Consider the following 14,671-nt stretch of genomic DNA (forward strand, 5'->3'; position numbering starts at 1 on the left):
ACACAGGGTGGGGAGCTGCCCTTCACCTGGCCCCCAAGCCCTGAGAGGTAGAGACTCCTGCCCCCAGTGCCCCTGGGACCTGGAGGCAAGGAATGAGAATGACTGGGCTTTACTGAGCACTTACTGAGTGCCCACACTCGCCGTGTGCGTGATGTCCACCTGTGTTGGTCCTCATACAACGCTATGAAGTGGATGCTCTTAACATCCCCGTTTTTCAGAGGAGGAAATTGAGGCACCGAGAGGTAAAGTGACTTGCTCATGGTCATACAGCTAGGGAGGAGCAGAGCTGGGATTTGAACTCAACAGAGGCAGGCTCCAGAGTCTCAAGAGGGAGGGAGCAAGTTGGGGGATACAAGGAGAGTCAGTGCCCAACCCCCTGCCTCTTTCCGGGCCCGGTACAGGTAGGGGTCAGAGGGACCACCAAGTGCCAGGCTGCTATTTCTTGTGCTCAGAAACAGATCAGATGAATCTGCAGTGTGGAGGCAGGGACTCCCTGCCTCGCCTGAGCTCAGGAAGGCCTGGAGCTGCCACAGCCCCCTCCCCACCCATAGCAGGCAGTCTGGGGAGGGCTGAGGGACAGGCAGGCCTGGGCCCCACTCAGCCCTGCCCTCAGTGACCTCCCTATGGCTGGCTATCCTCACCTATCAACAGGGGGGAGATGGTGGTTCTAATGGGCCAGATGGGGTCTGGGACTCCTCTGCACCCACTCCGCATGATTATGTATCACAGAGCCCTTCACATGTTTTATGTCCACAAGCAGACCAGGCACAGGTTTGTCCATCCATCCATTCATTTATTCGTTCATCACATAGATCATTGAGCACCTACTATGTGCTAACAGCAGTTCTAGACTCTGGGGACACAGCAATGAACAAGACAGAAAAAGCCCTGGTCCTTGAGCAGCTGACATGCTTGTGGAGCGAGAGAACGTGCAAGATAGGATGGCAAGATGGTGAAAAGTACTGTGGGGAAAAGGGCGCAGAAGAGAGAGAGGGGTGGGGAATGAGTGGCGGAGTATCGACATTTTAGATGAGGCTGGAGCTAGGCCCATGGTGCAGATGTTACATTTGAGCAAAGATATGAAGTAGGTGAGTTAGGTGGGTATCTGGGAAGAGTGTTCTGGGCCAAGGGAACTGCCAGTGCAGAGGCCCTGAGGTGAGAACAGATTGGTAGATTTGAGAGAATATTAGGAGATGAGGTCAGAGAAGTCCCAGGGACCAGATGACTCAAAGTCTCCTTGACTACCGTAAGATGGTCATTTTCATTTTGCAGATGAGGAAACTGAGGCCTAGTGAGCCCCATGTAGGATATAGCCCTCTGGCCTGGAGTCCTGGCCACCTGTCACCCCTTCTCCCAGGGTTGCTAGAGTGGGGGCTGGGCCCCGAGGGGAAAGGCCTGCTCCCCACTCTCCAAGCTGAGGGTCCTTGGCCCCCAGGGCATGATCCTGCAGATCTCGGGCAGCCTGCCCAGCCTCAGCGGCATGGAGATGGCCTGTGACTATGGGAACAACATCCGCACTGTGGCCCGGGTCCCGGGCCCTGCCTTTGGCCACCAGATCGCCTACTGCAACCTCCTGCCAAGGGACCAGTTCCCACCCTTCCCGCCCCACCAGGGTAAGCACTGCACTCACTGGGCTGTGAGTACAGCCCTGAAGGGGTGTAATGGAATGTCAGGCATGGGGGTCCTGATATCACAGCCTCCGAGGTCAGGGGAGACTCCCTTTTGTCCTTCTCTCCCTGGTTCCCCTGGTCCATTCTAGATCATGTGATTGTTGAGATGTCTGTGAGGGTCAACGGGCGGAATATCGTCAGGGCCAATTTCACCATCTACAACTGCAGCCGCATTGGACAAGTGTATCCACACACAGCGTGAGTGGGTCAGGGTGCTTGCCTCTGGGTGGTGGGAGGAGGAACAGGGAAGGAAGGGTCTCTGCTCTCAGGAAGGCCCTTGGAAGAAAAACAGTGGTGTGCTAGAGGCAGATAGGCCCTCGCTTGTTCATTTTCTGGCTCATTTATGTGCAGCAAACTCTTATCACCCTAACCTGGCGTCTGTGGGCATTCAAGCTGCAGGGGCAGAGAGAAGTGCTTTGATTACCCTTAATTTAGTCTCCTAAAGGCCCTGCTTGTCTATATCCTCCTTGCATGCCTCTCGTAGCAGGGAGCTCAGTATCTTCAAAGTGCCCCACCCTCTGATGATGATGGTGGTGAAGGAAGACCTTTCTCCCCAGGGCCGGGATCTGCCTCTTAGGTCCCAGTTCCTGGGGGCAGGGGTGAAATGAGGGGTGGGGATCCGAGTGTCTGAAATGCTCCTTGTCTCCCAGCTGCACCAGCTGCCTGTCAGCACAGTGGCCTTGTTTCTGGTGCACCCAGCAGCATGCCTGTGTCTCCAACCAGTCACGGTGTGAGGCCTCACCGAATCCCATGGTAAGTTAGGCCTGGGTGGAATGCCCTCTGCCTGTTTCATTACTTTTTTTTTTTTTTTTAATATGTTGAGAACATTTCCACATCATTAAATTTTCTTCCTGGCACCAGATTTAACAGCTGTGCTGGGCTCATCACATAACAGCACATTTAACCAATCCCCTGTTGTTGGATGTACCGATCACTTCCCATTTCTTTTTTGTGTTCTGATATAGACAGGGCATGGCGTGCGTCCTTGATTATTCCCTGGAGACGAACTCCTAGAAATGGCATATTGGGGTGAAAGCGTGGCCACATTTTTACATCTTTGACTCAACTGCCTCCAGAAAGCCTGAGCCAGTTTTAACTCCCACCTGCAGTAGGAGGGCTCCTTTCTACACACCGTGTCAGTACTGGCTAGTTTGAAATTTTACCTGTAACATTTTCAACAACGCTGCGGGCTCAGGGCAGTTGTCCCTGAGGCCAGGAAATACCAGACTGGGACCTTGAATCTAAGCCCCTCTGGCTTGGCGCCCATGTTCTCCTTCCTTCCCGAGATCAGGAGGTGGGCTGAAAGGCCCCTGGCTTGGTCTCCCCATGGGTGCTGGGGACCCTGGAGCAGGTGATGCCATGGCTGTCCCTGAGCAGAGAAGGTGAGCTGGTCTCAGGAGCCACACGCTCCCAGGTCCTGTTGCTTATGCTGGTCCCGTGAGCTCTACAGGCTGATTCTCCGCTGGCCAGGATCCAGGCCCTCCCTGGTGCTGTGGGATGGCTGGATTGAATCAATTACACCAGGGTGGGCGTGGTGGGGAGAGTTGGCGGACGGGGAGAAGTACAAATGGAAATGCCACATACCTTGCGCCTGGTTGGTTTCTGCCGTGTGTTCACTTGCAGGGTGGCCTTCTGCCATTGCCCCAAAAGCTTCTAAGGCCATCCTAGCCTTACCAGGGATGACCAAATGAGGCTTTGGCTGGGGCGGTGATGCTCAGCCAGGTGTGCTACACTGGGGTGGGAGAGGGTGTCGAGGTTCTGAGACTACAGCTCATCCCCTCTCAGACCTGGCTGCTGGAGCCTCTGTCTTGTATCAGGGCTGTGAGGGGTCAGGGTGAGGCACTGAGTCCCTGCCTGAGGCTCCTCTCCCCAGGAAGGAGATGCTCCCGCCCACTTTCCAGATGGGAAAACTGAGGTAGCAAATAGGGTCCTGGGGGCACTGCTTCCTAGCATGTGTCCCAGGGAAGCGGCCCCAGTCCCCAGAGCATCTGAACCCCCAGCCTCTTGGCTCTGGGCTCAGAGAATCTCATCAGGAACCCTCCAAGCAGGTACAGATCAGTGTTCAGATGCTAAGGAGGGGCTCCATGGCCCACACCTGGAACCCTCTGGTCTCTGCACCTCCTGCCTAAGCCTCTGAACTGCTTTGAAGAAGGGTCATCCAGGAGCTTACCTCAAAGAACCGAGACAATAATGTGGGGCTTCTGGCCCTGGGAGAGAGATCCAGTGGAGTCTGTGTGGCCAAACCATAGAGGAGGCCCCCGGGCCCCTGTGTTGGAGTCCGGGCCAAGCAGGAGTCCTGCTCTTTCTTAGGGTCCACATCTTCTAGCCCCCAGCCCAGGGCTGGGTACACAGAGGGGCTCAATAAATGTGAACATGAAGCATTCGTGCTGGCAGCCTGATGGCTGTTGAGGAGGACCCACAGGCTCAACACGGTTATCCAGCATTTATTGGGCACCCTTTGTATGACTGGGTCTGTAGCAGGCACTGGGAAGGAACCCAGTTAGACATAGTTCTGCCCTCCCCATTATGAGCCAAGGGTCTGAGGTGTGAGTTGTGGCTGTGTGATCCTGGTCAAGCTCCTGAACCTCTCTGTGCCTGTTTCCCCATCTCCTATTTTACTTACTGTGTAATTGTACATTTTACTCCTATAAAATGGCCTTACTTTGCTGTGCTGGGAGTCTTGAGTTGCACCTGTGAGGCACCAACTCCATATGTGGCACATAGTAGGTACCCATTAAAAGGCCACTATCCTTCTCAGGAGCGGGTGGCTACTTTGCTGGGTGGGCCAGGGAGCAGAGGGAGACTTTTGTGCAGGGCCCTGACAGATGCATAGGAGCTCACCAGTCTAGAGGTGTTTCTGGGGCAGCACCCCATAAACCATCTCCCCCAGGTCTGCAGCTCTGGGGGCCAGGAGCTGGAGCGGTGGGCCCAGAGAGGGTCTGTCTTAGAGGATTGTGGTAATCTAGCAGGAACTGGGATCGGAGCCCCAGAGAGGGTCTCTTAGAGGACTATGGTAATCTAGCAAGAGAAGAGGCAGCCCTCTCCACAGGCCTGCAGAAGTCTCTGACTGATACTTAAGGTGGCATTTATTTATGTCTCTGTTAGCCCTGCAGGTGACATGTTTCTGGTCAGGTGGTGGACAGGGGAGTTTGTACATCCGCCTGCACCCCTCGAGAGCTGGGAGGAGACAGTAGGACTTGGGTTAGGCCAGGGAGGTGTCCCTGGGGAGGTGCTAGTGGCTGAGTTTCCTGTCACTAGGGAGTCTCTTGCACTTCCCTAGTGCAGAAGGAGGATGTGGAGGAGTGGAGGGTGCCAGGAAGAGGGTGCGGTGTTTTAGAGGAGGGGAGGAGAGATAGGACAGTAGGCCCCCTTCCTGGGGAGCCTGGCGTGGATGCCACCATGAAATTGGACTTCATTCGGAGCCAGTGGGGAGAGTGGTTTGGTAGGAACAAGGGGCAGTTTAGGGGGCTGTGAGGGTGCAGAACGGAAAAAAGGACCGGGCGAGATGGGTTTAGGGTCTGGGCCAGCCATGCTGGATTGGGACATCAGTTCTTGACCCTTGAATGTGGGAGAGACAATGAGAGAGTCTGTGAGTCCCAGTGTGGGTACAGGTGAGGTCCTCTGTGAACCAGCACCCACTGGGCTCCTGTCCGGGTTGATTGTGGCTTTTGGCACTGCTGACTCAGCAGCTGTCCTTATTCCTCTGCCTGGAGTGTGGTCGATTGGCCGTGGTTTCCTGAACCTGCAGGCTCTGTCCTGTGCTGCACTCCAGCAAAGGGGAGAAGCCACTCAGCCTCCTTCCAAGGTGTCAATGGCTTGGCTTAGATGGGACAGGGAGGCCCCATCCTTTGGTTGCACTGGGGGAAACCCTAGTTCAAACTAGCCTTGGCCGCAACAGAATTAATTGACTCCTATGAGTGTGAAATCTGGGGCGGGGGGCCAGGGTGGGGAGAGGGGTGGTGGCATCACCTTCAGGTGCAGCTGGATCCAGGAGTTCCGACCATGTTTTCAGGGCTCCCTGCCCCTCTGGTTGGGCTTCATGCTCTGTCAGCCCTCCCCCCTTGGTAGCAAGTTGACCTCAGCAACTCCAGGCAGGCTCCTGATTTCCTGGCAGCCTCAGAACATAAGAAGAGCTTCTCTTTCTTATTGGTTCTATGGAAGTCCCAGAGTTGACTTTTGCTGGCTGCACTAGGGTCACGTACACTCCCTGAACCAATTGCTGAGTCCAGGGCAGGCCTGGGACACCAGCCTATCCCTAGGGCTAGGGAGTAGAGTCAGTCTTCCCAAACCACAGGCCTGTGGGGGAAGTTCCCCAAAGGCCAGGCCAGACTTGGAGGCAGATGGTGGGGGCTGGAGGCCAGCAGCAGACATACCAGCTGGCCCCGTGGAGGGTTAGCCAGTTCTGGGGGGAGGTACCAAAGGAGGGCAAAGGTGTGCCAGGACTCTTAGCCTTGGCCCACTCTATAGAACGGGTATAAGCATCCAAAGCCATGGGATCATAGATAGGGATTAAGGAGAATGGGGGGGGGGGACCCTCAGGGATGCTTCCACGTCATTTCCTTGGTGGGGGGGTGGGGCTCACGTGGAAACTCCTGCTCTGACCCTCACCCCACAGCCCCTCCTGTCAGCTACTTACCCATTGGTGGGGTAGAGCTGGGAAGACAGAGCCACAGAGCCCCCGGCCAGCTGCAAGGCAGAGCTGGCAGCAGCCATGAAAACTGATTGCAAACATGTGGGTTCCATTCCCTGAAATTCCATGGGGTTTACACATGAGACTGCGGAAGATGGCAGCCCAGAGGCCAGAGGCTTGTGTGGGCTCACCCTGAGCTGGACACAAGCTCCTCCCTCCCAGCCCCGCAGGACGGTCAGCTCAGGAGGCCTCACCCTGGCCTAGCCATGTTGCTTCTCTGGCCGAGGCCTCTGTGATCCGCACCAGGCCCTGCTCCCCGGGAAATGGACCAGTCTAGGCAAGGTTTCTGGCCTGGTGGTCGGCAAACAGTCTGGACAACTAGAGGCCTCTTGTGCTGCCAGTTCCATCTTGGGCAAACTGCTCTGCTTCTCTGTGCCCCGATTTCCTAGTCTGTAAAATGGGTGTAATGATTATACTTAACTCAGAGGATTGTTGGGAGTTCGGATTTGGTGAATTAATACGGTGTGGTGTGCTTAGAACTGTCCAGGAGCACAGTGAGGGCTGTGTGAGCTGGTGACTATCTCTGATGTTGGCATGGTCATCATTTATTGTTACTGGCATCTCCTCAGGGTCCAGTGTTATGCCGAGCCCCCCAGGGTTCCCCTCAGGGAGCTCCCTGTCTGATTAGCAGTAAGGAGAAAAGACCCAGGGAGGCCTCCAAGTTCTATCCTCAGAGGCCTTTGCCCTGGCTGGCTGGCCTCAAGGTGGACACACACGGATCATTGTGTTCCCAGCCAGACCTCTAGGCTGGGATGGTCAGCCCTCGGTATGGTGTGGCGGCTGCAGGGTCCCAATCTCCCCTTCTCTGAGGGTCTCAGCAGGTCAGGCTCAGAGTGTGAGGAGGCAGAACATGGCCCAGTGGGGCCCTCAGGTCTGAACAACAGTGCGGGGTGGGGGCTCCAGACTTGTAAGCTCAGAGAGGTCACTAGGTGGCATGGTGGGCACAGCCCTGCTCCCTGGTGTCTGTTTCTGGCCTGGGAGTCAGACAGTGGGAGTTCACAGACCAGCTCTGCCCTCTGACCGCAGGTACATCGCCATGTTTCTGAACCTCCAGCTCTTGCCTGCCCTCCCTCCCTAACTTTTTTCCTTTTTTAAATTTAAATGTTTATTTATTTTTGAGAGAGAGAGAGTGGGTGCTAGCATGAGCCGGGGAGGGGCACGGGGGGGGGGGGTGGGAAAGGATCTGAAGCAGAGAGCAGAGAGCCTGATGTGAGCTCAAACTCATGAGCCATGAGATCATAACCTTAGCCAAAGTTGGACGCTCAGCTGACTGAGCCACCCAGGCACCCCTAACTTCTTTCCTTTTTTTTTTTTTTCAATGTTTATTTATTTTTGAGAGAGAGAGTGTGAGACGGGGGCAGAGAGAGGGGGACAGAGGATCCGAGGCGGGCTCTTTGCTGACAGCAGTGAGCCCAGTGTGGGGCTCAAACTCATGAACCGACCCGTGAGATCATGACCTGGGTCAAAGTCAGACACTCAACCAACTGAGCCACCTGGCACCCCTAACTTCTTTCCTTTTTCGAAGTGGCCCCTGCTCCACCAGGCCTCCGTGGCTGTACTGCCAATGTGAGAATGCTGATGCCCAAGCCTGCCCGGGACTCTTGGGGGGCTGGCGCCTCTGCCTGGAGGCTGGGACTCTCAACTGCAGAAGTGGGGAGGGGTGTGGAGCCTCGGGACACCAGGGTCCTCATAGCCTGTTTCCCGTGGGCTGTTCAGAAATTTGGAGTTCTTTTTCTGAATCATTTAACATGTGTCATCCTGGAAACCGCATTTCGGAGCTGGGCGTGGTCTCAGAGAATGGGTGCAGCCCCTCATTTTATACCTGGGAAAGATGAGGCCCAGAGATGGGGAGGGGGGCCAGCCCTCAACCCCAGCCTCCTGACCTCCTCTGCAAAGTATGCCCTGGAACAGCCATGGCGGGACTGGTTCCTTCGCTGGGCAGGTTACATCATCGCGGTGTACCTCCGTTTCATCATCTATAAAATGGGGCCGATAAAGCCTGCCTGTAGGCTTGTCATGAGGGTCAAAAGAGACGGTGTGTGGGAGGCACTGGGCACATTGCCCTCGGTGGTGGCGGCTGCTGTGATTTTATTACTGGTGTTTCCTCACTGTGCAGGCTGGCAAGTACTTCCCTGGGGAGGCAGGCTGCAACAGTAGGCTGGCTGGCATGGCCGTGAATCCTGTCTCTTCTGAAATGCTCCCGCATCACCCTTACCTCGTTGTGTTTTGACTGCAGAGCCCTCAGGACTGCCCCCAGATCCTGCCCTCACGCCTGGCACCCATGCCCACAGGCAGCTTACAGAGCATCCCCGTGCATCTAGCCAATGCTGCCTTCCAGGTAGGTGGAGGCCAGGCCTGGGGGTGGGGGCAGGAGAATGCTGTTCTGGATGAGGACCCATGCTCTGGTCCCTCCACCCACACCTTGGTTTTGTTTCTGTGAGTTTCCAGATTCTGTTTGAGAAAGCCCCACTGTGTTTGCAGGGGGTTAGAGGAAGGGGAAGTGGATGGGGAGGGCCCAGCCCAAGGGACAGCAAGCTGCTAACAGCTCCTGAGGGAAACCCTGGCCAGGACCCCCAGACTCCCCTACCCTGTAAAGCTCTCCTGGCAGAGCTGGGCTGCAGCCCATGGTTGGGCACTGTCCATGTCCTGCCGGCCCCACCCCCTAGGCTGACTTGTAATTCTGCACACACTTCCTCAGTTCATGGCTGACATGTCTTACCTGAAGAATGTCCAGAGAACCCCTGTGCTGCCCTATTCCCCATTATCCAGATGGGAAAAATGAGATCCAGAAAGGAGAAGTAGATGACTCTAGGTACACGACGTAGGGCTTGACTTGTACCCTAGCACTGGACTCCTGAGAGAGTGCTCTTCCCTACAATCTGCCGTCACCTCTGCACCCACGCATGGGGAGGAGGAGATTCAGCTCCTTTCTGGGTCCCTCCTGGAAGAGCATCTTGGTGGGAAGCGTTGACGAGTTCTGGAAGTGTGCCAGCCATCCCCCTCCCCAGCTCCTAGGGACTCGCCATCTGTTGCTTCCAAGGGGGAGCGAAGGCCTGTGACAGCTGTCACACGTGGGGGCCACGTGCCAGGCATCTGGGATGTGTCAGGCAGCCTTGTGGCTGGGGCTGGAGCTCTGTGCGGGCAGTGCCCTCAGCCCTCAGACTCCCTCCTGCAGTGGTTGGAACAGAGCCTCAGGAGTATGAAGGGGCCTGGTCTGGTATGGAGGGCGGTGCTGCTCCCTGGGGCTACAGGAGCCTGGCGCGGGGAGGCCCAAGCCCTGGGTTCGGGTCCCGTAACCAGGAGGCATGTGTCTGCCCCCAGTGTGCCTCAGTGATCCTGGCCCTCGACCTGCTTCTAGAACACTAAGGGCAGGAAGGGGCAGAGCCCCCTTCCTGTTTGCTGAGCCTGTACTCTGGGGAGCCTCAGGACAGGCTGGGCCTGCTATGCTGAGTGGCTGAAGCCTGAGCTGACCCACCTCCTGGCTCAGCATGGGCAAATGTGCTTGCAGCCCTGTCAATAGCCACCTTCCTGTGTTAGCTTCAGAGTGAAGCGGGAGAGGGGGTAGGCCAGAGGGGAGGGGTGTGCTGACCTGCTTTCTCCTCAGGGTGTCACATGTGCTAACAACAGGGACATAAACAGGAAGTCCTGCCACGAGGCTGGACTAATACACATGAAACCTGAGTTTGTTCAGTCAGCAAATATTTATTGATACTGTTCCCTGGAGGCCTGTGATGGGCAAGATAAGACTGGGGAGTTGGGGCCTGTGTATTTAAGTCAACAAACATTTATTGAGCACCTCCTGCATACTAACAGCCAGCATATATTAGTCACCCACAGTGTGCAACCCACTAAAGATACATGATCTCCAGTTTCCCCAGCAACCCTGCAGAGTAGGAATGTGTGTTTCCATTGCAAAATTTAGGAAACCAAGGCTCAGAAAGGAGAGCCACTTGCACAGAGTTGCACAGCTAGGAAAGGCAGAAGGTAGGATTCAAACGGATGGAACCTGAGGTCTTTTATTGCCACCCACTGCCCTTGGAGGTGTCACAGGGGCTGAGACCCAACCCTAACCCTTCCCAGTGGGTGGCAAGACCAGTGTAAAAAGAGCTTGGGCAGGGAGATAAGGGTGGTCCTCAACATACAGGGTGCGGGCAGGCTTTAGGAGCCTCCTAGAGCCCCTAACATGCACCCAAATATTCATTGCTAAATGAATGAATGAATGATCAAATGAGGGGCACCCACTGATTTAAGGGGGCTCTGGGAAGTCTTTGGAACATGACAATTTGAGCTGGATGCTGAGGCTGTGTTGTGTTTTGCTGGGTGGCTAAAGGGGAGACAAGTTGTTTGGGTAGGAGGAACAGCCTGGACAAAGGCCCAGGGGCAGGGCAGCCTGTGCCATGTCCAAGAGTGTCCTGCTGTGGCTGGGGCATTGGCCTTGGGGGACAGAGGTGGGGGTAGTAAGATTCAAAGAACAGGTGGAGTCTCACTGGGATGAACCTTGAATGGCAGTCATGCTAAAGAATTGGATTTTTATGAGCCGAGTAAAAGGCTGTTGGTTTAGGCCATCGGGAGATATTGGTGAAGCTTTTAGTCGCATGGGGAGCAACAGGTTCCAGGTGTTCATGTACTCCTTGCCTCCCTCCTTCCATCATTGGACCTGAAGGCCAGGAAGGACATTCTGGAGGGGTAGGGGCCTGATAGAAGTGCTCAGCCCACTCCTCTGGGCAGCAGCCCACGACGAGTTGGAGTTAGAGAGCAGTGGGTGCTGATCTGCCTCTCCTCAGCAACCCCATTTCTCCTAGGGTGCAGCCCTAGAATGTAGCTTTGGGCCGGAGGAGATCTTTGAAGCCGTATGGGTGAATGAATCTACTGTACACTGCAACCAAGTGGTGGTAAGTGGTGTGGCTTGGGGGGCGGGGCGGGGGCGGCGGCAGGAAGGCCTGCATAAGTCCAGACGCTATACTCCTTCCTTCCCACCTTATCCCCCTCCTCCTTTTGATTCCCTTATCCTCAACAGCCCTGCCCTCTTCTGTCTCCATGACATGCATCCCCTCCCCCCAGCAGAGACCTAGACACCACTCACACCCCTCATGCTCTTTCTTGTCCTTTTGCAGCTGCACACGACCCAGAAGAGCCAGATGTTTCCACTCAGCCTCCAACTAAAGGGGCAGCCAGCCCGATTCTTGGACAGCCCTGACCCCATAACAGGTGGGAGCTCCTACGGCCCTATGGCCACTGGGGATTCAGCCTTAATGGGTGGGGCTCTACCTTGGGGGACTTATCCAGTGCCCACCGCACAGTGACAGATGTCCCACCCTGTGTTTCCCTAGCACACAGGGTCTCAGATCCCAGCCTTGCTGTTCTGTACCTGGTCACTCAGTTTTATTCATTGAGCAGCTATTGTGGGCCAAACATCTGTATGCCGATGGCTGTGCAGCTTCAGGCGCTTGCTTGGTCTTCTGTTTCTTAGCCATGTGACGTGAGGCACAGGCCCTTTTACAGAAAGCTTGGTGAGGATTTGCTGAGACGATGCACACAGATCTTACAGTTGTGACTGGGGCACAGTCAGCACGCCCCAAATGGTGATTGGTGTCCTTACTGTTATTATACATATTGAATCAATTCTCTAAGAGTCTGTCTATTCATGGGGAGCCTCAGATATCCCTAGTGGATATGGCACCACCACCTGCCCCCCTGTCCCCACCATGAAGGTCCCAGAGACAGACTCCAGAAGAACCAACCTGCACACCCAAGACCCTGAAGAACCCTCCCAGCACTCCTGCTTGGGCCACTCCGAGGGTCTGAGGCCCTGGTGCCCACTGCCCACATTGCTCAGTGATCCCCTAGCATCCCAGAGCTCCACTGGTGGGTAAACAGACCCACCCAGGCCTGGGTGTGAATCTCGGGCCTGCCGCTCACAGGCTTTGTGACCTTGAGCAAGTCAGTCCTCCCCTCTGAGCCTTGGTCTCTTACCTGTCAAATGGGGCTAATAAAGAGCTCCCGCTGGGGTGCCTGGGTGGCTCAGTCACTTAAGCATCTGACTTTGGCTCAGGTCATGATCTCCCAGTTCGTGGATTCAGGCCCCGCGTTGGGCTCTGTGCTGATGGCTTGGAGCTTGGAGCCTGCTTTGGATTCTGTGTCTCCTCCTCTCTCTGCCCCTCCCCTGCTCATGGTCGGTCACTCTCTCTCTCTCTCTCTCTCTTTCTCTCAAAAATAAACATTAAAAAAAAATTTTAAAAACCCCAAACAAACAAAGAGCTCCCACCTGGTAGAATCGTGGTGTGGACAGATACTATTAATGAGGCTGTGGCTGCACTGTGCTTATTAGCAAAGGCCCTGGGGAGTTTGGAGAACCAGAACCCACCTCTGGGTGATGGTGAGTGAATGCAGAGGGCACAGTGGTGACGGGGGGTGCTGACCCATGCTGTCTCCGTGTCTCTCCCAGTGGAGGTCTATAACTGCGCCATGGGCAGCCCTGACTGTTCTCAGTGCCTAGGCCGGGAGGACCTGGGACACCTGTGTGTGTGGAGTGACGGCTGCCGCCTGCGAGGGCCCCTGCAGCCCCTGCCTGGCACCTGCCCCGCCCCCGAGATCCGCGCGGTAAGCACCCCCACCCACGGAGGCCTGTCGCACCCGCATGCCTGCGTGTGCGACACACAGCGCCCCACACGGGCTCTCAGACTTGTGACACACGTGCTTGCACATAACCAGCCGTATGCATGCAGGATCACCTGGGGAGCGCCCGCTGGGTGCCAGGGCCGCTGAGTGCTGGAGACACAGCAGTGAACAAAGTGCCACCCCAACACGGAGCTAATGTTTTAGTGCGGGAGGAGGGTGGGCAGTAATAAGTAAGGAAATAAATAATTTATATATAGAAGGCGATAAGTGCTATGGAGAAAAATAGAGTGAAGCAGGGAGTCTGGGCCGGAAAAGATGCTAGCACTAGTCTCTAGTTGTTTTTCTTTTCATGTTTATTTTTGAAAGAGAGAGAAAGAGAGGGAGCAAGCAAGGGAGGGGCAGAGACAGGGGGGGACAGAGGATCTGAAGCAGGCTCCGTGCTGACAGCAGACAGCCCAATGCGGGGCTCGAACACACAAACCGTGAGACTGTGACCTGAGCCGAAGTCGGACGTGTAACTGACAGAGCCCCCCAGGTGCCCCCAGTCTCTAGTTTTTATGGTGAGGTGGGGGAAACCCTGCTGGTATGGTGATAAGTGAGGCCGGCAATAACAACCGAGCCTGAGTTTTAGCTAAGACGAAGTCCGGTGGAAGAATTCTCATTGGTGTAGGCTGGGTCGGGTACCCATCCCTGACCCAGTCAGCTCTGGCTGGGTTGCGAGATCATGTGGTCAGACATGGCCACTGGGAGCAGACTGCGTTGTCCACAGAAGCCCCCACCCTCCGCAGGTGTCATTGACTTTGCACACTCACATCCCCAGACCCATGTGGGCACATCCTCACTGGCAGCCCCCGTGACCTGTCCAGTGAGCAGCAGCCCCCGCCCCCTCAGAGCCTCCGTACCTCCTCCTGAGCAGCAGGTGTATGTGCACTTGCCTGGGTGTGTGCAGCAGTGGGTGGGGAAAGCTGCTGACGTCCCAGCCTCAGAACATCATTCGTCCTCTGGTCACCTGGCAGATTGAGCCCCTGAGTGGCCCCTTGGACGGCGGGACCCTGTTGACCATCCGAGGCAGGAACCTAGGCCGGCGGCTTAGCGACGTGGCCCATGGCGTGTGGATTGGCAGTGTGGCCTGTGAGCCACTGGCTGACAGATACACGGTGTCGGAGGAGTGAGTAGTGGCAGTCCCCAGGGCTATTCTGAATGACCTCTAGCGTCCCCCCCCCGCCCCTCCCAACAGTGCCAACCACAGCTCTGCCCTCCCCTCTCCCCTCTGCCTTCCCACCCTCCTCAGCACCCTGCCACTCCCTAGAAGTGGCGCAAGGTCTTCCAGACCTTGTTGAAGCCATTACCCACCCCTGTGCATTCTGTCCTTTTCTACTCTGGATGCTTCTCCATATCCTTCAAGTTCCCACTTCAACACCTGCTGCTCTGGGAGGCCCTCCCAGGTTCCTCCAGAACAGCCGGACTTCCATAGAAGCCTTGCATTGATTTTTTTAAAAAAAGCAACAAAAACCTTGTAGTTAACAAAGTGTGGGGCTGCTGGTGTGGTGCAGAGGTCTAAGCCTACCGCTGTGGGGCCTGGCCCAGAGGGGCTGTAGAAAAGCAGGGGGTGAGCTGATTTCCTTTGCCGGGGGAGCTGTAAGTCAGGCTTGCAGAAAGGCTATCAGTCTACCAGCCCGACAAATGTCCTCAT

At 55.8% G+C, this 14,671-nt stretch overlaps 1 protein-coding gene across 2 annotated transcripts in view; it reads left to right on the forward strand.

Annotated features, from left to right (window-relative positions):
* The window catches only part of PLXND1 (plexin D1), a 59,739-nt gene that overhangs the window by 23,373 nt on the left and 21,695 nt on the right, over nt 1-14,671 (forward strand). For both annotated transcript variants that reach the window (XM_058725909.1, XM_058725908.1), the window contains exons 6-13: nt 1,436-1,613; nt 1,760-1,868; nt 2,321-2,423; nt 8,597-8,698; nt 11,163-11,252; nt 11,475-11,568; nt 12,806-12,960; nt 13,995-14,146. In XM_058725909.1, the coding sequence (XP_058581892.1) occupies nt 1,436-1,613; nt 1,760-1,868; nt 2,321-2,423; nt 8,597-8,698; nt 11,163-11,252; nt 11,475-11,568; nt 12,806-12,960; nt 13,995-14,146 (983 nt within the window). The remainder of the gene's footprint in view (nt 1-1,435; nt 1,614-1,759; nt 1,869-2,320; nt 2,424-8,596; nt 8,699-11,162; nt 11,253-11,474; nt 11,569-12,805; nt 12,961-13,994; nt 14,147-14,671) is intronic.

This window comes from Neofelis nebulosa, chromosome 4 (genome assembly GCF_028018385.1).
Source record: "Neofelis nebulosa isolate mNeoNeb1 chromosome 4, mNeoNeb1.pri, whole genome shotgun sequence".
In the NCBI taxonomy this organism is placed as follows: Eukaryota; Metazoa; Chordata; class Mammalia; order Carnivora; family Felidae; genus Neofelis; species Neofelis nebulosa.